The sequence below is a fragment of the Prionailurus viverrinus genome, chromosome A2 (assembly GCF_022837055.1).
Source record: "Prionailurus viverrinus isolate Anna chromosome A2, UM_Priviv_1.0, whole genome shotgun sequence".
NCBI classification, from domain to species: Eukaryota; Metazoa; Chordata; class Mammalia; order Carnivora; family Felidae; genus Prionailurus; species Prionailurus viverrinus.
The window spans coordinates 49636391-49662699 of NC_062562.1; the positions used below are offsets into that span (position 1 = coordinate 49636391).

At 47.2% G+C, this 26309-nt stretch overlaps 1 protein-coding gene across 2 annotated transcripts in view; it reads left to right on the forward strand.

Moving 5' to 3' along the window:
- LMCD1 (LIM and cysteine rich domains 1) overlaps positions 1-26309 on the forward strand; it is a 57569-nt gene that overhangs the window by 20254 nt on the left and 11006 nt on the right. For both annotated transcript variants that reach the window (XM_047849028.1, XM_047849029.1), the window contains exons 2-4: positions 9198-9286; positions 15089-15344; positions 22117-22446. In XM_047849028.1, coding sequence (XP_047704984.1) covers positions 9198-9286; positions 15089-15344; positions 22117-22446 — 675 coding nt within the window. The remainder of the gene's footprint in view (positions 1-9197; positions 9287-15088; positions 15345-22116; positions 22447-26309) is intronic.

The following is a 26309-nucleotide window of genomic DNA, read 5'->3' on the forward strand; positions in this document are numbered from 1 at the left end:
AATATTTGTGTCCCCAGATATGACCTCTGATGTAGACAAGGTCTTTGTTGCTGCCTTTGTGAGACTTGCTGTGGTTTTAGGAGGCACTTTATCCTAAGTTGTTTCCATGGCTAATTTGCATGGCATTATAGAGAGCATAGGTCAGTCAGTGCAGAATGGAAATTTGAATAAGTAAGTTTCTGCTCACTCCTCTGTACCATATTTGAAGCCAGCCACCTTAAGGCCAGGCTACACACCCCACTTTTTCATCTCCTCTTTGGGGAAACAGGGTTTTCTTGGCCACAAACTGAAGCCCTGGCTTGAGGATTCTGCAGCCAGAGTACAAGTATCAGTAGGGAGGAGAGAGAGGCAGGAGATCAACACAGGGCAACAGTTGTGCCTAAGATTGGAGGGGACAAGATGGAGAATGCCCATTTTATATATAATATTCCATATATATGTGTGTATATATATATGTATATACATGTATGTATATATGTATATATATGTGTGTGTGTATATGTATACATATGTACATATACATATATATATATATGTATATGGAATATGGAATAACGCCCAAAGTCACCCTAATGTAAGAGTTTGTGTTGTTCATCCAGCATCCCTGGATTTCTGGGCCCCAGTCTTTACCTCTGGTGGCACACAGGACATGTCACAAGGAGGGTTTATGTTCAGGAAGGGTGACGAATGTAACTCTGACATTAAGAATGGACAGTTATTGTACTAGTAAGTGTATTGATTTCATTACTTTTTTAAGATTTTGTAAGGCTATTTGGCAACTCATTCTTTCAATCACTGGAGAGCTTCAAAAAAAAAAAAAAAAGAAAGAAAAAAAGAAAAAACACAGAAGTTCAGACCCTGTCGAGGCCATGGGGTTCTTGAGTGGGACAATGAAATATAAGGCCCCCATTACACTTCCCAGCCAGGTCAGTCTCTGAAAGGATCACACTTCTCAAGTGGGGGGTGGGGAAAACAACTTTCCACGATGCAGCTTGTAACCATCTGGGCCTTGAGTGTCCCAGCTTGGGCCCCTCTGTCTGGCAGGACCTCTCAGTCCCCACTTGGGCCCCAGGTTTAGGGAGGACCACCCTGACCTCAAGCCTGGCAAAGGATCTCAACATCAGTGGGAGTCATCCAATAAGTCATCCAGCCAGGGAAATTTAGAAGCAGAGGAAGGGCTGTGGTCTCCCTTCTGTCTGGCTATTCAGAGAGTTACTGCATTTGGCATGAATGCCTGTGAGGTGGGCTTATGCCAGGGAAGAAGGAACCAAAATGAAATAACAAAAGTCAGACATGCTGTAAATCTCACCTTGTAGGGAATGGTGGTCGGGGAGGAGATGTCTCTCTCCGATGAGCTGAGAGCCAGAGTCCAAGTTGTAGTGGCTGAGGGTACAATGGGGAAGCCCAGTTGTTCCCAAACTTGTCTGCACATTGGGCTCCTCCAGAGAACTTCCCAAATGACTGAGGTCTGTTGCCTGTCCCCAGCAATTATGGCTAAATTTCAGTGGCATGCAGCTGGGATTTTAGAAGTGTTAAAAGATCTCCAGGTGATTCTATTGTGTAGACAAGTTGGGAACCGCTGATGTAGCCCTTTGCTCTTTAAAGCGTGGTCCCCGGACTGGCAGCATCAGCTTTCCCTGGAAGGTCGGTAGAACTACAGAATATAAGGCTCATCCCAGACCTGCTACACCACAGTCTTCTTGTTAGCTAGATCCCAGCTGATGTTCATGCTAATCAGAGTGTCTGATTAATTTCAAACACATGCAGACCAGGCCAAATCCCCATACTAAAGTACAATGTCATGGCACATTCTTTCTAATTCCTGGCACCAAATGCATTTGCAGTTCTACAGTTATATGGGTTCTTTGAGAAGTAAGTGTAAGGGCCCCAAAATACCTGGAAAATTTCATTTCTTGGCATTGCCTGTAGTGCATTGGTTAAATTAAAATGGAGATTGGGGATTCTGAGAGACCTGGGTTTATTTCTAAGCACCAGGACTTTAATTTGACCTCTGTGAATAGTGTTAATTAGGGAGACCAACTCGTTGTGGTTTGTCCAGAGCATTCCTGGGTTCAGCACTAAAAGTCCTGCATTCAAGCCCTGATTCAGTCTGGAGCAAACCAAGACCATCCGTTTCCTTCAGTTCCTTTATGCACAGCCTGATCAGTGGTTGTCAGACTTGAGCTGTGCATGCAGATCCCCTGGGGGGCTTGAACAGCAATGGCTAGGCCCTACACCAAGTAACTGAGTTAGTGGGTCTGGGGTGAGAACTGAGGATTTGCACTGCTACCAAGTTCCAAGGTGTGTGGGGGTCCACACCTTGAGAACCACCACGAGGCGGTGTAAGATTTGCCTGAGCTTGGGCTTAGCACAGTGGCTGGAAGGCTGCAAGGCCTAGTAGTCGTTCCAGCTGCAACTGGTTATCTTTTTTATGGAAAAGATGCGACATGAGCTGGTCTCAAAAGAGTAGGTGGGGCTGAAGCTTCCTGAGGTTTGATAAGCCTGAGCAAAAAAACAAAAAAACAAACCCCAGTGTATATTTCAGAGAACTTCCAGAGGCTCAAGTGATTGGAAAGAGAATCTGGGTAGAAATAGTAGATGATATGGAAGTAAAAATAGATAAATTTGGACTGGTGAAGTGGGCCACATTCTAGGAGAATGGAGACATCTAACACTCAACAACGTTTATCCCTCTTAATGTGGCTTAATTCAACTTCAAAATGAGATGGGTGTGAGTATCCTTGATCTAAACAAATTATTAGGAGTTGGGAATACGTGTGCCTGGGTGGCTCAATTGCTTAAGCGTCCAGTTTCGGCTCAGGTCATAATTTCAAGGTTTGTGAGCTCGAGCCCTACATTTGCCTCTGTGCTGTCGGTGCAAAGCCCACTCCGGATTCTTTGTCTCCCTGTCTCTCTGCCTTTCCCCCTTTCACACAAGTTCTCTCTCTCTCTCTCTCAAAAATAAGTAAACATAAAAAAAATTTTTTTAAAGGAAATACTTGAGAATAAACCCCAAAATGACTTGCCTCTTGCCTTAGTTATTATGATTTTGTTCTTTTTTAAAGTGGTAACAGTTTCTAGAAGACAGTTTTCAACATGTTGTCCCCCAAGCCACTGTCTGTCCAATCATCTCCAGACCTTGGGTTGGAGGGTGAGCCCCAGCTCCCCAGTCTGGTACTAAACATAAGTGACCTCTCGCCCCTCACTTGGGCTTCCAGGGAGGGAGCAGATAAATCAACTGAAGCCAATACCCTGGTGCTTTTCTCCTACAGGCACTGCCTGTGGTTCTGATTCACTTTCTCCTCCAACCACTGCCTCTCTAGCTGTCTTCAAAGCCTGTCCATTGCCTTGAACATGTATACTTTAGTTTATTTAGCAGAACAGAGTTGGATGGTAAAAATACTGAGACCAATGTGATCATGGCCTTGTACTACTGCCCCCAACGCTAACCTGGAACCCGCCCCCCCCAACTCCTACAAGACACACTGTCCTGCCTGTTTGGATCCAACTGGCCTAATGCCCAGAGTCAGGGCTAGACCTGTAGGAGGCCGTCTGAGGTCTGGAGACTCCTAGTGTGGTAGGAAATCATAGGGTCTGGATTCCAAAAACATGAGTATGAATTATGTCCTGAGCAGCAAATCCCATTAGATCTATGAGCTCAGTTTTTTTTTTTTTCATGAGACAAATGCAAAGTGTCCACATCCTAAGGTTGTTGTGAAAACCCAGTGAGATAAGGAACGTAAATATACTTTGTAAACTGTCAAGTGCTATATCCTTGATGGAAAGTACCAGAGCAGATCAGATGAGAGCACAACTCTGAAGTAAGACCCGCCTGGTTTCACTTCTTGGCTTCACCACTTGCTAGCCATTAGATCCTGAAGAAGAGGCTGAACCTCTCTGCGCCGGCTTCCTCATCTGAAAAGGAAGTCACTAACAGTACCTCTCTCACAGGCTTGTCAAGCATAAATAGTATGAATATGCCTGGCATATGCCTGGCACATGAGGTCTACTCAATAAATGTTAGCTACAGTCAGAATCATTAGGAAAACTATAACATTTTGGCTTGAAGTACAGATGAAGGTAGAGTGAGGGGACCCCCCCTTCCCCATAGGGGCTCCAGCACAGACCATTCTGAGTGGACAAGTTGCTTCTCCTTTCTCAGTCTGTCATGCATCCTCCGTTGTTTAGGAATAATGATTATCCTTCATAGTGTCATCATAATTGTTCAGGAAAAATGCTTAAGTAAGTAAGATCAATCCATGGATTGTCAAGCTGTTAATAGTTGGGAATTGTTGATAGCAATAGAGTCATTGCTGGAATCATTTTTTCCTGTTGATGGCAGTTCTTTTCTGGGCCTTCTCATAATTTCACCCCACCCCATTCTTCACTACCCTGACTCTACCTTCTCTCGTTGGTGGGGAGGAAAAGGTTTGTTTTTAAGAAACAGCATGTTGGCTAATAATTTTTAATAACACATATGCTTATAGGGGCTCCTGGATGGCTCAGTCGGTTAAGCGTCCAACTCTTGATTTTGGCTCAGGTCGTGATCTGACAGTTCATGAGATCAAGCCCCATGTCAGTGCTGACAGCTGACAATGTGGAGCCTGCTTGGGATTCTCTCTCTACCTTTGTCTGCCCCTCACCTTCTCTCTCTCTCTCACTCTCTCTCTCAAAATAGAATAAATAGAACTTAAAAAACAAAGAACACATATGCTCAGAGACTTTACTTGTAAAAATAAAGTCAGGGTAATTGACTTGAAACAGAATTTAGTGTCAATATTCAGAACACCCCAGCTCAGAAAGCAAACCCATGGAGAGTCAGGAGTGCATGTGATGGTGTTAAGATGAAATTTTCAAAAACATAAAATCACAACTCTTGTGCAAATATACAATAAAACTTAGTAAAGATTTTACTCAACTCATTAGTTAATAAAGTAATCAGTAAGATATTTAGGCCAGTTCATAAAGCATCTGAAGGGCTGTATATTTCAATGTTAGGACAAGATTGATGGGTTAGGTACATAACTAGCTAATGTCCAGCAGGACAATAAACCATAACCTTTAAGGTTGTCTGTTTCAAAAAGACAAAAACTGCTTGTATTTGTATCTTTACTGGACAAAAAATCTGTAAGTTAACACGTGACTGCACCAAGTCTTGGGGTAAAGCAAAGTAAATTTGTCTAGATAATCCTCATGGGGGTGGGGAGTGAGGGCCAAGGTCATTGTCACCATATGATACTGAGAAGATGTGCCACCCACTTTTCTGCCTCATGCTCAATGTTTGGATAAGTTGTTTTTAACGATGGTAAATATTTTACTTTGCAAACAACCTTTTAATCTGATTTGTGGCTTACTACAGCCTGGTGGAGGCAGAAAGGGCAGGGAAAACCCATTTCTCAGAGGAGAACACCGAGTTACACAATGGGAGGAGAACTCGCATTTTCTAATCCCAAATCCTCACTCCTACACTTCGTATTGTATGTCCTCTTTTCCCTTCTTCATCCCCGTCCTGCCTTGTTCTTGGCTACATCTCCTCCCTGTAATACTTCCCCTGGCGGTTCACCTGAAGGAAATGCTCAAAGTGAGGAGAAGGCCCTGTGGCTCCCTGCCCTTTGCGCCCCGTGGCCCTTGCGCCCCCACGGCTCCTGGCCTAGCTAAGTCCTTTCAAGTCCCTGACAAGATTCAGTTCCACAACATCCTACTCCTCCAGAGCCAAAGAAAATTGTCAAAACATTTTATCTCCCCTCAAGAAAAGGGTTAGAGTACATGCTACATTCCAGGGACCCATTTTTTAAAGTGATGGCTGCTTTTAAGCTCTTCTGTGTTCAGCTACTGTGAACCACTGTGAGCAGCCACTGGGCCATCTTCCATCTGAGACCGAGTCCGCATCAGAGAAACCTACTGTTTATAAACCAGAATGTCTTGTTTGAAACGCTGTTTCTGCTTGGTGTTTTCCTCCCCTCAATAAACAGGATCATCATTTTCTGTGTCCCAGATAGCTAGGTCTGTCTGGCTCCTGGATAAATGACACACAGTGGACAAAATGGCTATTTATTGTGCTAAGCAGTCATCCAGGAAACTGGCTGCAAGTGTGTCCTGATGGCCCAAATCTGCTGCTTCCTTGCAAGGCCATCTATTTTTCTCTTCCATGGACTTCTGTCACCATGGAAACTGTCCCACTAGCAGGATGAAGGCTAAGGCCAACTGTCTGCCTCCTCCCCTTAGTCAGAGAGACAACATTTGCACGCATGAAGCAAAGTAGACAGTAAGAAAGTCTATGAGGTATGCGCTTAGAAAGTAGTTCCTCTGAAGCTCTCTAGAATTCTGAAGCTGGGAAAAGAATTGTTTTTAGAATGTCTGATTCAGGGTCTCTCAGACTGTTTACACAAGGTACAGTGACAACAAGAACAAACACTCGGTGCATAATATGTGCATGCCAAGCCCTTTCCATGCAGCAACCCACATAACCCTCACAGTCTGCAAGACCAGTTACTTGCCAAGGTCCAGCAGAAGAGCCATCCACCATTTGGAAACACATCATACAAGAGGATTCTGGGTAACAGAATTCCAACAACCTCGATCCAGGCCAGTTTTCTCATTTTACAGGGGAGCAACTTAGATGGGGCAAGGAAATGAGTCGCTTCTAGCCGCACAGCTAATAAATGTCAGAGCTGGCACCATAGAGCCAGCCCCCCGCCGCAGGCCCGTGCTCTTCTGTGCTGCCTTACATCACTAGTTCTAGCCAGACCCTGAGCCAGCAGCTCAGCCCTGCCGGCCAAGCATCAGGTCTAATCCCCTTATAGGATGACTGTTGAATCTGCCGCTCATTAGAAGAATGGCAATGCTCACACGCAGGGTGTTTTGCCACTTATGAAATGCTTCCACCTAGCTCTTCTGTTTCCAGGCTTTGCTGCCTCTGGGTCTAAAACAATCCAACAATGAAGCCTTATTCATACGTTGTATACCTTCCAAAATAACCATTGAATCACTCAAACATTAAGTGCGGAAGGATGGCTGCATTTCAACTAGTAGAATCCAAGGTAACAGGAGGCAGAAAGGAGAGATCAAAGTTTGCAAGGTTTTAGATGCCAGGGTCTTAGAGAGTAAAGTTCCACGTGTGAGTGAAAGCTCCGCAGCTTAGGACGATGACTTGATAGTGAGCATGCTCTTGTTTTCAATTTTCAACGCGAATCTAGCACTGAACGGGCACAAGTCGGAACGTGATCCCCTTTAGATATGTGCAGTGTGGCTCTTACTCTCCAAAGTTGTGAATGTGTATAAGAACAGCATAGTATGGGGGCACCTCGGTGACACAGTCAGTGGAGCGTTCAACTTCAGCTCAGGTCACGATCTCACAGTTTGTGAGTTCAAGTCCCGCCTCATGCTCACTGCTGTCAGCACAGAGCCTGCTTCAGATCCTCTGTCCATCTCTTTCTCTGCCCCTCCCACAGCCCTCCCCTCAAAAATAAACATTAAAAAGAAACTTTACAGAACAGCATAGTACGAGAAGATATGGTGCAAACCGCAGTTGTCAAAGTGGGGGGTGTGAAACCTAGGTGTCATTGTGGGAAGATTTGAGCAACGGAAGAGAAATCTGGTAAAGAATAACTGTGACCTTTCGTGTACTTCTCTGGATTCTAACAGTAGCAGTGAGGGTGGACTCACAAGTTTCACTCCTTTTTTTTCCTGCTTAAAAGCAGGAAGAGGAAACAGGGGTGCTCAGAATACAAGACACCCCCACACACACACCATCATGCCCTTTCATATCTTTTTGCCCTCACACATTTCTCTTCCAAGAATCCCCTTCTCCCTTTCTGCCTGCTCATAGCCCCCATCCAGAGTCACCTCTTCTAAGAAGCCTGACTGGACTTCCCCTACAGGTTTATTAACACCTCCCTCTGGGCACCTAAACTCTGTGTGCAAAACAACAGCAGTTACCATCTTGAGTACCTCATGTGAATGGGCACTTTGCATACATTATCTTTGTACCCATTTGACAAGTAAGGAGACTGAGGCTCAGTTGGTCCAAGGCCAGTATGGCTGGTAAGTCCCGAAGCTGGGTTGGTAATCTTGGTCTCCCAGGCTCCAAAGTCCAGCCTCTGCCACACAACAGGCAGCTTCCTTTGCCTCAAACTTACCCCTTCCAGGAGCAGGTGATAAGTATGTGTTTCTCTCTTCATCCCCCCCTAGTCTGCGAGTACTCCTAGGGCACACCCGAATCTTATGATGTATCCCTGTGCCTGACATACAGTAGATACTAAATTAGTGGTTAAATGAATCAAATGTCTGTTGAATGAGGAGCTTATCCGTTTATCTTACTAGTTGATGAAGACTTGTTCTTGATAAAATCATAGTACGTGTGCATACCTGCCACCAAGTCTTCCCCACCCCCAGTTGAGAGTTAGGGAAGTTTCTCAGCCAGCAGATCCATACACTAACCCCAGGCTTCTCCCATCTTAATGTCATACAAATCTCCCGGGAAGTTTATTGGTGTGCAGATTCTGATTCCGAGGGCTGGAGCGGGGCCCGAGGGTCTGTGCTTCTGGCAAGCTTCCCATGATGCTGCTGATTTGAAGACCCCGTTTGAGAGTCATTTGGGTCTCAACACATCAGCAGCGGCTGGTGACAAAGAGTAAAGCCTGTGCCGGGTGTTGTTCTCCTTCCAAAGGACAACCAGATTTCAAATGCTCCTGATTTTCCGTGGTTTAGCGAAATATTTAAGTTATGCTTTGAGCGATAGACACGTGGCAGCATGCGCATTTGTTTGTGCCTGTAGCTTTGGTTTAATCACACCCTATCAATAAATCACAAATAAATGAGGGAGAGGAGGCACTCACTGGAAGATTCCATTCCAGTGACAAGTGGACCAGGGGAGCTGATGAATATAAAGGGAAGAGCGGAGGGTTTTCAACACAGCCCTGGTGGCTGGTGACAGCACTGAAAGGCCAGCAATAAGCCCCCGCCTCATTCCATTTTTACTGGCAAGGACCCCACCCTTCCCCACTTGCCTGCCCTATGGCCACTTCCCCGGCTGGTCTTCTCCATTCTTGGTAAACAGTAACTGATGGCTTATTCATCTTGAGCCCTTTGAACCCCACACAATCCCTTTGCTGGCATGCCAAGTCTTTTAGAGGTCAAGCATCCCCGATCCAAGACTTGTGGAAGTGAAACACCCTCTTTTCTGTCTCCTTTTCCAGATGTCCCTGGGCCAGCAGCAGTCAGCAAGAGGTGTGCCTTGTTTGAGATGCAAGGGGACGTGTTCGGGCTTTGAGCCACATCCATGGAGGTAACAAACTTTGTCAGGAGAAGCTCTGCCTGCCTGCACTTCTTGGCTGCCCTTTCTGGGAACCCCAGCCATTCTTCTCTGCTGGGACTGCTTACTTAGGATGCATGTATTTCAGGGAGGACTGGCTCCAGAGTGAACGCACTCCTGCTTGGCCTCATTCAGAAATGACAGAAAAGCCCTTAGGAGCCAAGATGAGGAAGGAGCTTAGTGCTTCATGCACCGTTTTGAGGTGGAGACCACCAAGCTGGCCCCACGAAGGACTGCACTGGGCAGATGTGGGCAGATGTTAGTTGGTGCCTCGTCCTCTCTGGACTGCTCTATCCTTGGGCTTGGTGCATATGGCGGATCTCCCCATACGGTGCCGTCACCCCATTTGGATCTCAGAGTACCCCTGGGCCAGAAATAAAAGTCACTGTGTCCACAGTATTTAAAAACCAGGCGCTACATTCATATCCGTGAGGGAGGGCCATGAGATCCAGCTGGACTTGGAACTGTAGAGTGTTTCTTTCTCTCTTTTTATTGAGGAATCTGAAAAGCAGAGGTGGAGACCTCACACTGCACAGCCCCCAGGCGCTATTCCCATCAGCATCTATGTGGAGTTGTGCAGGGCACACAGCCTGTGTGACTGTCCTGGCAGCCCTGGAAGAGAGAGGCTAACCTCTGTAGGGCACGATAGTGAAGTAGAGCTTTTGATGCCCCTGCCAGAGGGGTTCCTGGGGCACTCAGAGCAGGAGTGAAATTTGGGAGGTATTTGTCTCAGAGTTGTTGATTTCCATGGTGGGATGGCAATTAGAAAAACATTCATTGCTAAATCTTGTACATTGGAATATTGAAGCAATCCTGAGCAGTTGGTATTAGTATCTCAGTGTCTCCATTTTTCATATCAGGAAACTGAGGCTGGCTAACAGGGGTGGGGAGGGGATGGCTACTAAATGCCAGGATTCAAAGTTGGGTCTTTGTGAAACCCCACTCCATGCTCTTAGACATTCTACAGTAGTACTGTGGGTCGTGAGCTTTTGAAGCACAGGACTGTTCCTTGACTTCATTCCCTGACAGTCCTTGACCTCACAGGAGCTCATGTGGTCTTCTGGATGCAAGTGACTTTCAAAGTCATCCAAACCCCACTGTATCCCCTGCACAGATACCTCCTACAGCTAGCACACTTCCTGTTGGGGGAATGCCCCACGCATCTAGTTTGGTCACTAGAGCTCTTTCTGGCCTTGAGGAGTCAGCTTCTCTATCATTCCGCCCCCTTGATGCTGAACCTGCCATCAGGGTGTCACGGAACAATGCTGACTCCTCATCAGCTCTCCAAGGACAGCTGGGATGCCTCCTTTCAGAATCCTTAGGGCAGCGGGGAGGGATAATGTTCCCTGAATGCACCCCCTGACTCAGTCAATAATGTTTCCCCCTCTCAATGTTCAGCCCCTTGCTGCCTCTTGTCTGACATCTGAACAGGGTCATTTAACATATTCTGTCTGGTTTTCTAGCTGTTTATGGCAGGAGGACACTTCTGGGCCCTGTTCTTCAGGACTGTAAGCAAGGAGTCTCAGCATTGTTGTAATCCCTACATTCCCCCACCATTCTACAAAGGACGTGAATGTCCGGTGAATTTATCCTTGAGAAATGCAGACTGCAGCCTCGGGTCCCCCATAGCAAGCATTGTATTTGGTTTGAATCACTTTAATGGGGACTTAAATTCAAGCCACACTGGAGCAGTGAGGTCTCAGAACCTTAGCAGGGAAGCTACATAAAACCATTTTTATGCTCCAATTTTCACACTGTCAGTAGTTAGAAATTTATTTAAATGACCCAAGTGGCAGCCAGCCTGGTTTAGTGAGCAATTTCCTCAAACAATAATTCATGTGCTCACTCACCTTGAACAAACACTTCCCTTCTGTAAGCCTCACCTTTTCCATCTGATAAATAGGAGCATTGGAGCCAATGTGCTCTTGGTTCCCCTTCTGGCTTTACAATCCATAGTTTCAGGCAAGTTGTCTGTAATCAAACTTGTGACTGACATGGTTAATGGAATTAGAATGGTATTAGAGGCACAGATGGTAGAGTTATTTGAAGAGGACAGTATGGAGTGAAGGCAAGAGCAGACTTTCAGAACCAGCATATCATGAAAATGGAAGGGGAGGCTCCCCCAGCAGCCTGCAGCCTCCCACTTCCCAGATGGACATGCTGGGCTTGCTGGCATTCCGAGACAACCTCAGGATGCTGAACTGCCCTTCAGGGCAGTGGCAAACATGCCTCCAGGACTTCAGGCTTTTCAGAGAGAGCCCAACAGAAAGTCTCTTCCTTGCGTACAGAGATATTTTTATATTATCTTTATTGTAATAACTTTATTTTTTTTTTAATGTCTACTGACTCCAGTGAGTAGAGAAAAACCGCAATTTGAGGGAAGCAGGGACACAGTATGAAAAATGGAGACAGACCACACAGGTGCTTCAAATTACAAAGTTTTACATGCTTCAGGGGTCACTCTCCAATGGATTCTCCCGGTCTCCTCACTGTGACGTGCCTTCTGATGAGGTCTTGTCTCCATACCAGCTGCAGGAATTATATTGTTCCCTCTGCCTCTTCTGCCCAGGGCAGTGGATCTTCACAGATAACTGTGCCCTGAGATTTGGGCTTCCTTTGCTTTTTGACAGACAATCTAGAGAAAGTCAACCAGAGCCGCTTAAATTCCCGAAAGGGACCGACTAGTGACTCTGGCACTTTGATGTGCATCCGAATTACCTCTGAACAGGATTACAAGTACCCATGACCAGATCCTGCTCCTGACCAGTGCATCTGACTAGCTGGGGCCAGGGAGGGCATCTCCAAGTTTACCAAGCTGCCCAGGTGATTTGGATGCATAGCAAAGTGTGAAAACTCATCAAATAGACCAGGGGTAAGCTAACTTGCTGTAAATAGCCCATTAGTAAACATTTTAGGTTTGTCAAGCCATAGGGTCTCTGGCATAACCAATCATCTTGGCCCTTGTAGCATGAAAGCATCCATTAAGCGTGTAAATGAATGAATGTGATTATGTTCTGTAGATCTCTATTTCAGGACACTGACATTCAAATTTCCTATCATTTTCTTGTATCACAAGATAGTAATCTTCTTTTCAATTTTTTCAGCCATCTAACAATGTAAAAACTCTTCTTCAGAGGCTGTGCAAAAATGGGTGATGGGTCAGATTCGGCCAATGGAATGTAGTTTGCCAACCCCTAATGTAGACCAACTCTCTCATTGTCAGATAGGAAATTTGACCACGGGCTGGTGTTGGGCTAGTGTTGAGGCTGGCATTACATTCCAAGGCTTTGCCTCTTCCACCATTCCAGGTAGCCCAGGAGAGATTACAGAAATGGCCATTTTAACACCTTTGGGGATCTTCCTGGGTGTGTCCGTGCCCTCTTCAGTCTGGGTGCCTGGAAAGAGTAGAGTGGGGCCAGAGGGGTGCCTTCTTCATTTATGGTGTCCCAGCAACCATACCTGGCAACATGACGGCATGAATAAAAGGAGACATAATACTGACATAATGTCAAAGAATATCTCATATCCGTCAACATTTTCCATTTCAAGGTGTTTTGCATTCCACACATCTCTAATAGCATCCTGAGAATCTACATTAACCAAATAAGCAAATTCAGCCTCCCCACCCAGCTCCACACATGGAAGGCATTGGGGGTCCAAGGGTCCACTTGGACACTGGGCTTTCCCTCACTTCTTTCCACTTCCTCCTTCCATTTCCTCCTCTGCTGCTGTCACTCCCTACGTGTAAACTAGTGGTTTATTCCCTACCTTAGGGAAGCAGTCTCCTCCATGTCTATCTCATGAAAGGGAGAGGCAAGAGAATATTTATCATGAGTAAGATGCCCCAATTCTGAAAACACGAGCAACAGAGAAAAAAAGAAAAGACTTCTTGGTTTTGCCCCACGTCATCTTTAGGGTCATATTCTCTTTTGTAGTGCTGGAATTATTCTTGAGATCAACAATTTTACCATTTCTCAAATTATAGCCCACGGAACGTGGACTGGGGCTGCAAGCTTCTCCTTGAATAACACTGGAAACGCTGCATTTTCCCTGACTTAAAGTCACGCTGTACATCAGTGCGTTAAAAACAAGAATCAGCCTTGCACTGAAGAAACTCGTTTCACCATCTGTAACCCACTGTTTCCCCACACTGAGCCTTTTTCCGTGTGCCACATACTTACATGCTGGGGGAACTGGTCCAGACCAGCGGAACCACCCCAGAGGATATGTGACTCTCATATGGCCCAACCTTACTCTATGTTACATTTTCCATCTGATTTGCTTTCCCTCTCCCACTCCAACTATAGGCTCCTGGAAGGGTGCGCTGGGTCCTCCTCACTTTATATTAGACAAGGTTTCTCAACCTCAGCACCACTGATGTTTGGGGCAGGATAATTCTTTGCGGTGGAGGGGGCCATCCTATATTTTATGGGATGTTTAGCAGCATCCCTGGCCTCTACCCTCTAGAATCCAGTAGCACTCCATTGCCATAATCAAAGGTGTCTTCAGACATTGCCAAATGCCTCCTGGGCATCAGAATTGACCTTAGTTTGGAACCACTGAGGTAGACTATCAAGGTGTGCTCCTGCGGGCATCCCAGGCAATATTTGTGATACATGGGTGAACATATCAATCTCCTGAGTTTAGAAGAGAAAAAAAGGAGGGTTCCTTCAGGCATGCCTAGCTGTGAGGCGCCCACGCTACTGCAGTGACACTTTTGCTTGGGCCTGCCCCATCCATCCCTGCTGCAGTTTCCGATGTTGCTTGCTTTACTTAACAAGCTCTTAAGTCTCATGCATGGGAGCAAGTGAGATACAGCACGCCTCAGGAGTCACAGCACACCTCAGGTGACAAGCCAGAAAGGGAGGGAAGAGGTTTTCCTCTACACCGCGAACACTCTGGATTTCACAACCTTAACAGCATGGCACAAGGCAGCCAGATGCTTTTGTTTTTCATTGTCAGAGAGAAGTGTCAGGCTTTCAAGTGAATGTGAAGCTTCCCTAGGATGCTTTTCCTTCTCGCAGCCTCACAACATAGCCTTGCCAGTGAATATCAATCTCTCCAGCCCAAGGGGTTTTCTTAGCTCATTCTCTTTCCCCTGGGTCCCAGCCACAAGTTGCTTAAAGAAATTTTCCAGCTGTATTCTAACTTCAGTATGAGTGCTAAAGAGTTCACAGTTGCTGAAGCTCCAACGCTCATGAATCTTGGGAGACAATTTCAATAATTCCTTAGAGCAGGGGTCAGCAAACATTTTTTATAAAGGACCAGAGAATGGATAATTTAGGCTCTGTGGGCCAAATGGTCTCTGCTGCAATTACTCAAGTCTGCCGCTGTAGCCCAAATGCATCCACAGACAATATATAAATGAATGAGCATGGCTGTGTTCCAATAAAACTTTATTTATAAAATCAGGTTGTGGGCCAGGTTCAACCTACAGGTCAAAAAGACTCCTGCTTTTGAGCATCTTTAATGAATGAACCAGCCCTTGCTGCCACCATGAGTAAAAATGTGCTGTTCTTCTGACCAGCTGAAGTCATATCCCACATTCCCCACAGACAGACAGATGGATTGATAGGTAGTCTCCCAAAAGCAGTTCCCAATCCCAAAGTCCTTTTGGTCTCACATTACCATTCATCTGCTGCCAGCCGTTCCAAGTTACTAAAGTTGAGCCTTGAACTTGCTTTCAAAAAGGCAGATGCTACCATCAGGAGACTGCTCCTCTTCTCTGGAGGTTGATCTCACTTTTCCCGATTACCGCCCCCCCCCCCCCCCCAGGAAAATATGCAAGTCATGCAAATGCAGCCATGAGGACCACTGCCTGAGCTCTGAGCTGGAAGACGATCGGAAAATTGGCCGCTTGCTGATGGACTCCAAGTATTCCACCCTCACAGCCCGAGTGAAAGGCGGGGACGGCATCCGGATTTACAAGAGGAATCGGATGATCATGACCAATCCCATTGCCACTGGGAAAGATCCCACCTTTGACACCATCACCTATGAGTGGGCCCCCCCTGGAGTCACCCAGAAACTGGTAAGACAGCTTCCTCCAACCAAATGGTTGTTGTCCTGTCCTTGTAAATGTTAGTCATGCCTGAATTTCAAAGACAAGGTAAGACGAGGGCAATATTACAGAAATGACAGGAATAACTAAGGTTCCAAACCTGCTCCTGCATCACTTATGTGATCTTGAAGTGAAAACTGTCTGGGCCTCGGTTTTCCTCTTCCATGAAATGGATAGAAGTGTTTCTATGAATTCTGAGGGCCCTTCCAATTCCAGTACAGGGTCGTTCATGATTCCCTTTGGGCTCCCCACTTCTGAACAAAGGCTGACTTATCATTCAGGATTCCCACAGTGCTTGTCTTCATGTGTGAGTTGTTCCTTTTCCCTCAGAGTGGCCTGGGATGTATCCTTTGCAGGCCTGTGGGGGAGCACAAAAACAGTCCTGTCTTCTTGCCAACAGCTGAAGGCTCTTAGCCTTGGAAGGGAGAACCAGACTAGCTTTACACAACCCTGGGGGTGAGGCACCCAGAGAAGGACAACATCCAGAGAGAGCAAGTAACTTGCACAAGGTCACACCCTGGCTGCCCACTACAAAGACCCGTATCAAGTTCCCATGCACAGGCCTCACCCCAGATCAGAAGCTCCAGATTACAGGATCAGAATCACCAGACATGGGCATTTAACTCTTCAGATAATGATACCTTCAGCCATCATCAAGACCCCACAGACATGACCAGTGCCCCTCCAATTTCAACAAGCACATACATCATCTAGACAACTTGCAGAAATATATCTAGGAAGCTTGGGGCTGGTCCTGAGACTCTGCACTCCTGACACGCTCCCAGGGGATGCTGGCCCCCAGACCACGCTTGGAATAGTGAGGGCCTAGATGATTTCCACAAGTTCATGAGATTGAAAAAGTTCCTACAATTTTAGAGATGGAAGCCTGGCATGTAATTAAATCTCTTCTGGGAGAAAAGGAGAGCCTTCAGAGTCCTGCATGGTCATACCCCCACAGGCTGTACCCGCAGCTCTGGCTATGACCCCTCACCCTTTACTTTATAGTGCTCTGACCTTCTTCTTTCCTGCTCTGGAACACTCCAGGCTTTTGCCCTCCTCATGGACTTTACACTTGCTGTTCCCTCCCCTTGAAATGCCTTTCCCTGCTCTTTGCATGGCTGGGTCTTTCTGATAGGTCTCAGACGGGCCTTCCCTAACTCCCCAGTCCACCTATCCTCCAGCTATATTTTTTTCTCTCTCCCTCAGTTCGCCATTGATTCTATAGAAGATTTATTGTGAGCCGCAATTGTCTTATGTATGTCTTTGTTTGGTTATCTCTCTCATTGGAGTGAAGCGAGGTCCATGAGGGCAGACACCACACCTGTCCTGTGCACCATCCTATCTGGCACATCCTATTTGTGCTACATCACCCTCCGGGGCAGTGGCATTCCACACGTGGTCTGTGGACTAACAGTGTACCACAAAATCCTGTGACTGGTCCACAACGAGAAGTACAGAAATTGAAAATAAATGTTGGGGAAATATAGTAGCAATTGACATCCAAGCATGTGATCAGACAACTCCTCTCACTGAACAGAATTCCACTGTGGTCAGACCCATGTGGAAATCTCATGTGGCATGAGCTACATTCTCATCGCATGCAGTGAGCCCAAGAATCCTTCTGCAATCGGTGAAAAAAAAAAATCAAACAAAAAAACCTGATCCTTCACCATAGAGCATCTGAGCAGCACCCTTCTAAGCTGTAGCTTAAGTGGAGGAAAGGAGGGGGAAATCCCTTTTCAATCAAGTGGAGAGAGGCAAAGATGCTTTTTTTAAAAAAAGCTATAGTTCTTGAAAACATATTTTAAAAGAATGCGTCAGCATTTGTGAGCTCAGCCACCCTGTGAGGTAGGAATTATTTTGCATGTAAGGAAACCTAGAATGGTTAATCGGCCTTGACCAGTTGGAGGGGCTGGGCAGGGGCAGATCCGGGCCACAGAGAGTGGCATCCAACTATAGCAGTGCTGGGTGGCTCCAAATGTGGGTCTGCCTCCAGCACCCAGGTCTGGCTAAGCCATCAAGCAGGTCTCCAAGATGTCAGTGGAAACTAAAGCAAGCAGCTCGTAAAAGAGCTGGCTGTGGGCGTTAGGAACTGGCTGGTGAAAACCCCAAATGCTTCGGCTCCAGACTAATCAGAGGAAGGCATCGTGAGGCTGTGATTAATGCTCGCTCATAAAACCACATGGTATAAAGGCCCCTCTGTCTGCTCTGCATCTGGCCTGCCTGAGCAAGTTGCCTGAGATTGGACAGCTCTCCCTTCCCATTCACCCTCCCCACTTTTTTTTTTTAATTACCAAGTGATCAGGACTGATTATATTTTGGAAATGGAACTGAATCTTGCTGTCATCCTTCCCAACCAGCATGAAAAATGGAGAAATTCTTAAGCCTTTAAAGATTAGTAACAATAAACCTAACAGCTAATATTTACTGAGTACTTACGTGTGCTAAGCTTAGCATATGCTAAGAGCTATGCATACGTGGTCTCGTCTAATTTTCCAACACTGTTAGGGATATACTGTTACTACCCTTATTCACAGAGGAGGAAACGGAGGCTCAGAGAAGTGACACCACTAGCCTGATGTCCCATAGCTGGCTTAAATGACAGAGCCAGGTCTTGGATTCAGGCCTCCCTGACTCCAAAGCTTAGGCTCCCACCTATCAAGCCAGGCCAGGAGAACCAGACAGGTAGGAGGAGAGGCAGAAAACAGCATGTATTTTGGGTTAGCACTTTTAAGGGAAGGCTTCTAAGAATAGGGAGGGACTTGGGAAAATCTTTGAAAGCTAGCCAGGATTTGGGAGAGGCAAGGATGAAAAGATGAAGGGAACCAGCATCCACTGAGCATTCTGCATGTGTGTGCGCACGTGTGTGTGTGTGTGTGTGTGTGTGTGTGTGTGTGTATGTATGTGTGTATTTATGATGATGGGGAGAGAGGGTTGGGTCAGAGCTATCTGTGCCACTCAGAGCTTGTTAGAGACTCTCTCAGGAATCCCTGTGATATATTTATGATTATGATAAAAAATACTATGATATATTTATATATATGATATATGTCATCAACATCTCACCACTCCCTACATGCTTAATAACCCCATTTTACAGGAGAGCAAACAGAGGCTCTTGAGGAACCCATGCAGGTGTGGCACTCCTACCTTATCCTCTACTCCCACACCCATGGCAAACATTGCTGGTCAGTTAGAGCACGATCTTCCATTGAGTCTCTTTGGGCCTCAGAATCCTTCTCAACACAGCACTCAAGTAGCCACTGTTGATGGAGATTAGCATGTAACACAAAGCCCATGTACTGTCCTTGCCTGACCGCCAGAGAAGCCGAAAGAGCAGGCAGGATGGGGTCTTCCAATTCCAGAGTCCATGTGTGTTCAACTATGCCCAACTCTGGGAATAAGGCACCTTTCTTTTCCACTTTTCTCTCTGCCTTTTGATTCTTCTCCTGATAAAGCCTGATTCTGGGAACCTCTTCACCCAAGATGTCCCAGCCAGACAACAATGCACCAAATGACTCAGAAAGGTCCTCGTGAAAAACTTGAAACCTAAACCAACCTTTCCAACTGCTCTGAGGAAAGGCCTCTTGCTAAAGGTTTTGGGAACATGACCTTAATCAGCTTCCTGGAGGGATTTCTGAGAGATTCTCTTACAAGCTCTGAGTGTCACAGGCAGCTGACTCTGAGCCAGCCCTCTCTCCCTATCGTCCCCTTCCCAAGCCCATGCCAGTCAACAGCAATTGTCTGAAGGGCTGTGTTGAGACGGACTCTGATGCCCTCACCGGGGTTGATGAGTAATGTCTACCACAGGTGTGTGAATAGGGTTCTCAGGCCAGCCAGGCAAGGCCAGCCATCACAAAACAACAACAACAACAACAACAACAACAAAACATTGGCGGCCACATGGTGTGGCCTTGACCCTGCAAAGGTAGAAAGCAGGTACTCAGCTGGGGCTTTGACCTGCAACAGGTTCCTGGGAGGGAACACTCCCTGTCTCCAGAGTTCTGGCCAGGAATCCGTTAGCCCTGCAGGTCACAAACACCTGTAGCCAGGACAGAGCCATGAAAGGACACTGAATACAGGGATCAACAGACAGGTGGCCAGTAAGGCCGCTGCCCCGGGACTCCTACCACAGTGTTTATTTGTAAAGCTATGCAGGGAGGGATGCATGCTCTTGAAGGCCGGAATCAGGGGCATATCCAGGGGCTGGGGGATCATCTCACTAGGCAGTGCCCACACAGCCTCCTCACCCTGATGAAATGAAGACAGAAGGAAACTCCCCTAGAGATTGAGGGAATTTGTTTTTTTCCTCTTTGCAAATCATTCGCCTTCTAGAGAGGCAGTGTAGAAGGGGTTGAGACCCAAGCTGCTGAGTACAAAGCTGTGTCCACCACAGACGAGTTGTGTGACCCTCTGGAGGTTATTTCTCTGTGCCTCGGTTTTTCGAGGGGTGATATTAGTGCCTTCCTCCTGGGGGTTCTGTGAGAAGTAAACGGGCTAACATGGGTCAGGCATTTAGAAGGGTGCTGGAACATAGTAAGTACCATGTAAGTGTGAGCTCTTCCTGCCGTTCCTTCAACCACTCAACCTGGGAGGTCAGCAGCCCTCACAGAAGAAGAGGCTGTGCTCCCATGAGCTCGATCAGCCATGCACTTGGAACTGCTTCCACAGTGGGAGCGAATGAGATGCTAGGCAGGTCTGGGTGCCCTTTCTGGCACGGTGAGCCATAGTCTTGTCACCACCTCCCCATCCCTTCCACAGATCCCGAGGACCGGGCAGGCCTCAGACACGAAATAAGAAGGCCTGGGATAGATATTTGCCCCCCCACCCACCTGTCTCTAACCCATCTCCCCAGGGCCCTGTGCCCTGCCCCAGCCTGTGTGCTGCTGGTCTGCTGCTTGCCCTGTCCTCAGATGGTCACACCCCTTCCCCCTACCCACTGTCCCTGAGTCCTCCGATGTCCTGCTTCAGATGACCCAGGAGGACCTGCAAAAGTGCTCACTTCTGGGCTCCTCCAGACTCCCAAATCAAAGTCTAGGGTGATCCCAGAAAGCTTTTTCACAAGGTGGTCAGGCGATTCTCATGCACCCCAAAGTCTGTGACTAGGTTCTTCAGACCTACCTGCCTGGCATTTTTGTGCTGGAAGCCACCTGTGGTTTCATACTGACCCAGGGAAAAACAGCATCACCCCACACCACCCGCAGACAGAGTCAGGACCGAGCCTTTCCCAGACGTGTGGTCAGCCGTGTGGCTCCCTGGCACTTCTTCCATGTGTTGGGGTTCAGAGTCTTGGCCTCTTTGGCGAACCGGAAACCACGGGTTTCCTTGAGCCGCTTTCCTGCACTGTAGACCCGGGTCAGTGCTACTGCCTCTCTCTCTGCTAATTGTGGTGAGGACCGAGTGAGGTCACCACAGACTTCTCACAGTGCTCAGGACCCTGAAGATCATGCAGTCTACCCCAAACTTTGCAATGATGAAACCGAGGCCTGGGTGGCTGGGTACTTTTTCAGTGTTACACAGAGAACAGCATCAGGGAGGGAGCTAGAAACCAAATTCCCTGATACCCTAAGATTCTATCTACCACCCAGTCCATCTCCTATGCCTGAAAAAGCACCTGGAAAAGTCCTTAGGGACTGTGCAGGTGAAGGGGGATTCACAGTATTCTGTGAGCCCACAGGTGTTCCAAGCTCTAGGGCAGAGCCACATAGGGCCATCTACAGCCACCTCTCACTTCATGAGTCCCACAGAAACCCAGGCCACCTGCCTCTCCCTTCTCTAAAACTGCTCTGACCCGGAATTCATTTATTATGGAAGTTAGCAAACCAGGCTCTGGACTAGTACGCCCCTCCATCAGGTTCCTTGCCCCTCCTCCCTAACGTGAGGCAAAAGCCGGGATTGTTCATTATGAATTACAGTATGACTTTCCATGTTGATTACCACAATCCAGTTCCAACCACGGGATGTGACAGGACACAGGCAGGTTCCAAGAGGGTAAATATGGCAACAGCCACCTGGGCAGTGGGAATCCGGCAAACTGGTGGGGGTGTCAGAGTCACAGTCAGGGTCAGGCACAGAAATGGAGACCAGTTGTAAAGGATAAACAGTTTGCTTTTCACACTTCCTCATGCTGTGTGGCCTTGACCTTTTTCTCCTCTGAATCTCCCCATCCCTGCAACCCACCCAAGTATAAGATTACTGTTCATTACAAAAAAAAAAAAAAAAAGCCAAATTGGACAGTTATCTATGGACATATTAACATTCAGATGGTTTTCAGTCATACTGATGTGGAAATGTTATTACCACGAGACCTTATCAATTTGTTCTATTAGAAGGTGCCTTTGCCTGTTTTTAAATGAACAAACCATGAAATACCTTAAGCCTATAATGATTTAATTATACTTTTCCAAGCAAAGCAATTTTAAACTAGATTGACTCTTTTTCTTTTTAAGGAGCATTGCCATGAGGTAAAGCGAAGTATTTAGTTTTGAAGGAAACCAAATCTGCGTTGCAAAGCCAACGCATCCAGTACAACACTCCCATTCAGAATGTGAATCTGCGACCACTTGGGTGGAGAGTGACAGCTTATTTAGGCCTCTCCGGGTGTCGCCAAATTCACAGCATTTCTGCCTTGACAAGCCTTGGGGCTCTGCAAAAACAGATGGAGATGCTGGAGGCTGCTCACCAATTCCAGATCTGGCTTGGGTGCCTGAGAATCACAGTCGGTTTATCTCCTCCCCACTAGGGCCTACAGTACATGGAGCTCATCCCCAAAGAGAAGCAGCCGGTGACAGGCACCGAGGGCGCTTATTACCGCCGACGCCAGCTCATGCAGCAGCTCCCCATCTACGACCAGGACCCCTCTCGCTGCCGCGGACTTCTGGAGAATGAGTTGAAAGTAATGGAAGAGTTCGTCAAGCAATACAAGAGCGAGGCCCTTGGCGTGGGAGAGGTGGCCCTCCCTGGGCAGGGTGGCTTGCCCAAGGAGGAAGGGAAGCAGCAGGAAAAGCCAGAGGGCACAGAGACCACCGCTCCGACCACCAACGGCAGCATCGGTGACCCGTCCAAAGAATACGTAAGTGTCTGCCGTGCCTCCAGGTCTGGCTGAAAAAACCAGGCCCAGGGCTTGCACAGGCAGGGCCCCAGCTCCAGGCTCTTGCCCCTCATTCCAACATTCATTTCACGCATTCATGTCGCCAGCGGCTGTTTGGTGCTCAGTTACTCTGTGCCAGGCATTATCCTGTGGAAAATAACACAAGGTCACTGTGCTTGAGAGGCTACTCGTCCAGTGGAGGTCACAGGCTACCAAACTGTCACGGCTTAGAGAAAGGGCATCTAACCTTGCTTGAGGTGAGGGTGGGCTTGGAGGAGGAGCTGAGGCCCAGCCTGGCCAGGAGAAATGACTAGGATGAATTCAGGCTTGGCAGGGAAGACCCAGGCCGTCTTAAAGAGGCAAGCTTGGGCAAAACAACCCTAAGTTCCAGAGAGCACGGTGGAGCCAGAGGATTGAACAAAGTCCCATGTGCCTGAGAGCGTGGTGTGCTGGGGGGCATGGGGACACGACGCTGGCAGGGTCAGCAGGGGCACACTTCCTGAAGAGGCAAGCCTTCCATCCATTCATCACCCAAGTATCAACCAGCCTGTGCTGTCTGCCAAGCCCCAGGAAATCAAACAAGTGGAGGACACCGTCCCCACACTGGAGAATACCATGGATGTAGGACTTCACTCTGAGGGCCACCGGCAGCTATGGCAGATTTCAGCGGGAGCTATCACAGGATCTGAGCTGTGCTTGGGAAGGCGCCCTCTAGCAGAATGTGGAAGATGTTCTGTAAGGGAGTGAGGGACTGGAGGCTATTTGAGAGAAAATGAAGAAGGTAGAGTGTCTGGGAGGTGAAAACCTCATGGATGGCTTTGTCTTCATCTGTCCCACAGGAGGTATAAAGGACTAGCTGGAGACGGGTACCACAGAGGGCTGATGTTTGCTGTTTCACGGCCTCTGGCTCCCGTCTACCTTTTGCCCTCTGCCCCAGTTAGCCAAGTGACTTCAGCTGCCTCTAATTGTTATTTGGAGATAAATGTCCCAATACGTGGAGCTCTCAAGCAAATAACCTGCCTTGCTGGTAACAGGCTGGCAGTCGCCCGTGTGAGCCGGACCGCCCAGGGAAATGCCAGCCCTGGTGATGTTGTCACTACATTCAGAAAGGGCCAGGCTCTTTCCTGCCTGCAGTGACTCAAACTTGCCATCCAAAACCTGTGTCCTGAATGTCCAACCCCCATTTGTTGGCACATTCATTTGGGATTACCGTCCAGTGAACTATGGCCGCACACAGTCAATCTGAGAACTCTAAGTCAAAAGAACAAAACTTATTTTCCTTACCACAGGTTTGGCGATGGTGTTGAAAAGACCCATTTCCGATGAAGAATCCATGTCCCAGCGACTTAAAAAAAAAAAATTAGATCCAGTTAGTGTTTCATAAACTAGTGTCCTCCCCATCCAGCCCTATATCCAAATAGTTATCTGTCCTTAAAGCATAAATACTGCATAATTCCAAGTTGGAAGGCAATCTCTTTAAGTTGTTGCGACATTTCCCAATTGCCATTCCCAGGAGAGATACGCTATTTTATCCTTGACTCAGCCCCACATATTTGTACAGCATGGAAGTGGGGCAAAGATGGCCTGAGATCCTGAGCCCCTGCCTATCGTCAACTTTAGGAAGTAGTTCTGACAGTTTGGAAGCATTTAAACAATAAGACCAGACCAAAAACAGAATTTGAAGGAAGCCCGTGGTGGTTGGGCTGGGCTGACTAGGGAAAATGGCCTTCTCCTTCCTTATCCTACCCCCAATCTTGATTGGATAACTAGTTATGTAACTAGTGGATCCCTGCCTGTACATCACGCGTTCATGTCACCTCTAGGTGCTGTGGGTTTCTTTTTCATCTCTGTATCTTCAGCAGGTGCCATTGATATAGATAGTAGGTGCTCAATAAATATGTGAACCATGAATGAATGAACAAATGGATGAATCAGTGAATATTCAGACTAAATAGAGCCTCTAATGATGGGGACAGTTTAGATGACCATTTTGCCCTGGAGGATGATGAGATCCAAGTTCACATTTATTAAGCACCTGCTGTGTGCCAGATGCCATGCCTACTCTTTCAGAGTCTTTGTTTAACTCACCCAGCTGCCTAGTAGGGTGAATTTCACCAACCCCATTTGACAGGTATGGAATCAGAGATTCTAGAGGGTAGGTAACTTTTCCAAGGTTCCACAGTTTCTAAGGAGTAGAACCTGGATCCGATACTTTTCCAACTACATGATGCTGAGTTATAAAACCCTGCTTATTATCTGTTCCAGGAAGAAAGAAGGCTGGGTGCTTTTATTGACTCCCTGTTTATCTCCTAGAAGCCAGGGAGCAAATCCTATAAAGGTAGCTAGATAGCCTGCCAGTCCATAGACAGTGTGTCCCCAGCAACCCCAAATTTGTTCTGCCTTACCCTAGTCAGTGGCCAAGTCAAGTGGACGTGGGTGCTGGCCATCCTGTGTGCTGTGTCCCTTCTGTTTCTCATAAAAGGGAAGTGTAGGACAGTTACCAGAGCCAAGCATCAGGCAGGAAGCCTGATTTTTGCTCCCCTGATGAGGACAGTGGACTTTGCCAGAAATGGTCAGGGCATTCAATTTGAGAACCCAGATATGGGGAGGAAATTGTAGAACTCAGACTGATGCCCCAAATCCAAGCGGTGATTTATGAGAAAAAAAAAATGGGCAAAAGAAAGAACACGTGAAACACATTTTCCTAGAATGATCTTGGTGACATAATATTGTTTGTCATCCTAAGAGTGATCATTATTACTATAGTTAGCAGCTACGATTTGGCTTTCTCTGAACCAAGGGCAGCGCTAAGAACTAGAGGGTCTGATTTAAAGCCCCCAACCACCCAATGACTTGAAGAAAAGCTGTGGGATTTGAACCAACCCCCCATCAGTCCCCAAGTCCATCTTACCTGTCGCCCAAAGCTTGTTCCTCCGATAGCTAATGGATATTAGATCCTAAAGGGGTTACATGGCCATGTAAGTTTGGGAGACATTAGAGTAACCAAAACTAAGTGGGTTTCTTTGAGGTAGGACTTCTGAGAGCTTCCAGCAGGTTGTGGCTGTGGTTCTCAAACTAAAATCACCTGAAAGGCTGGCTAAAATCCAGAGGACTGGGCCCCACCCTAGAGCTCCCTGCTTACTAGGAACAGATGGGGCCAGAGAATCAGCTATTCTAATGAACACCCGGGTTGATGCTGACATTGGTCTGGGACCACACTTTGAGAACCACTGCTAAAAAAAGTATAAAAATAATTTTACATATAAGCCGAGGAAAAATAATATCATTAAATTGGCATATGGTGAGGATCGGAGAAGACAACAGGGCATTCTATAGATGTTTTAGGCCTCCTGGCTTAGGGAGTCCAGCTCTGAGGACGCTACATAGGAATCTTCCTTTAAAGACCCACAGGGAGTTCGGGAAACACAGGCAGGGCATCACACACTGCATTACACCACACCCAACCACACTACTCAGCAGCCTGAGGCCACCAGCTCCCTTTTCACGGAGCCACAATCAGCCTATGCTGCAGGGCACTTCTATGAGCTGGCACGGCTCCGTCTACACTGCAGGGCGTTTCTCCTCGGAGCTGGCACGGCTCCATCAATCTGCTGTCAGCCCGTTACAGTGCTGTCCTTCCTCAGAGACCTTGGGACCCGAGCTACGACAGGATCAGGCTGTTGAGTCTTCACCAAGCCCCTCCACCAAAATGTGCTCAGAGGAAAGGGTTCTCCAGACCAGAGGAGCATTACTGCCAAAAGCCTTTTCCACCTTGTCCATGTGGAAATGGGCCCCTTGAGCTGAGTTAGGGGTGAGGCCACATGTATAACAGAGGTCTAGCCAGA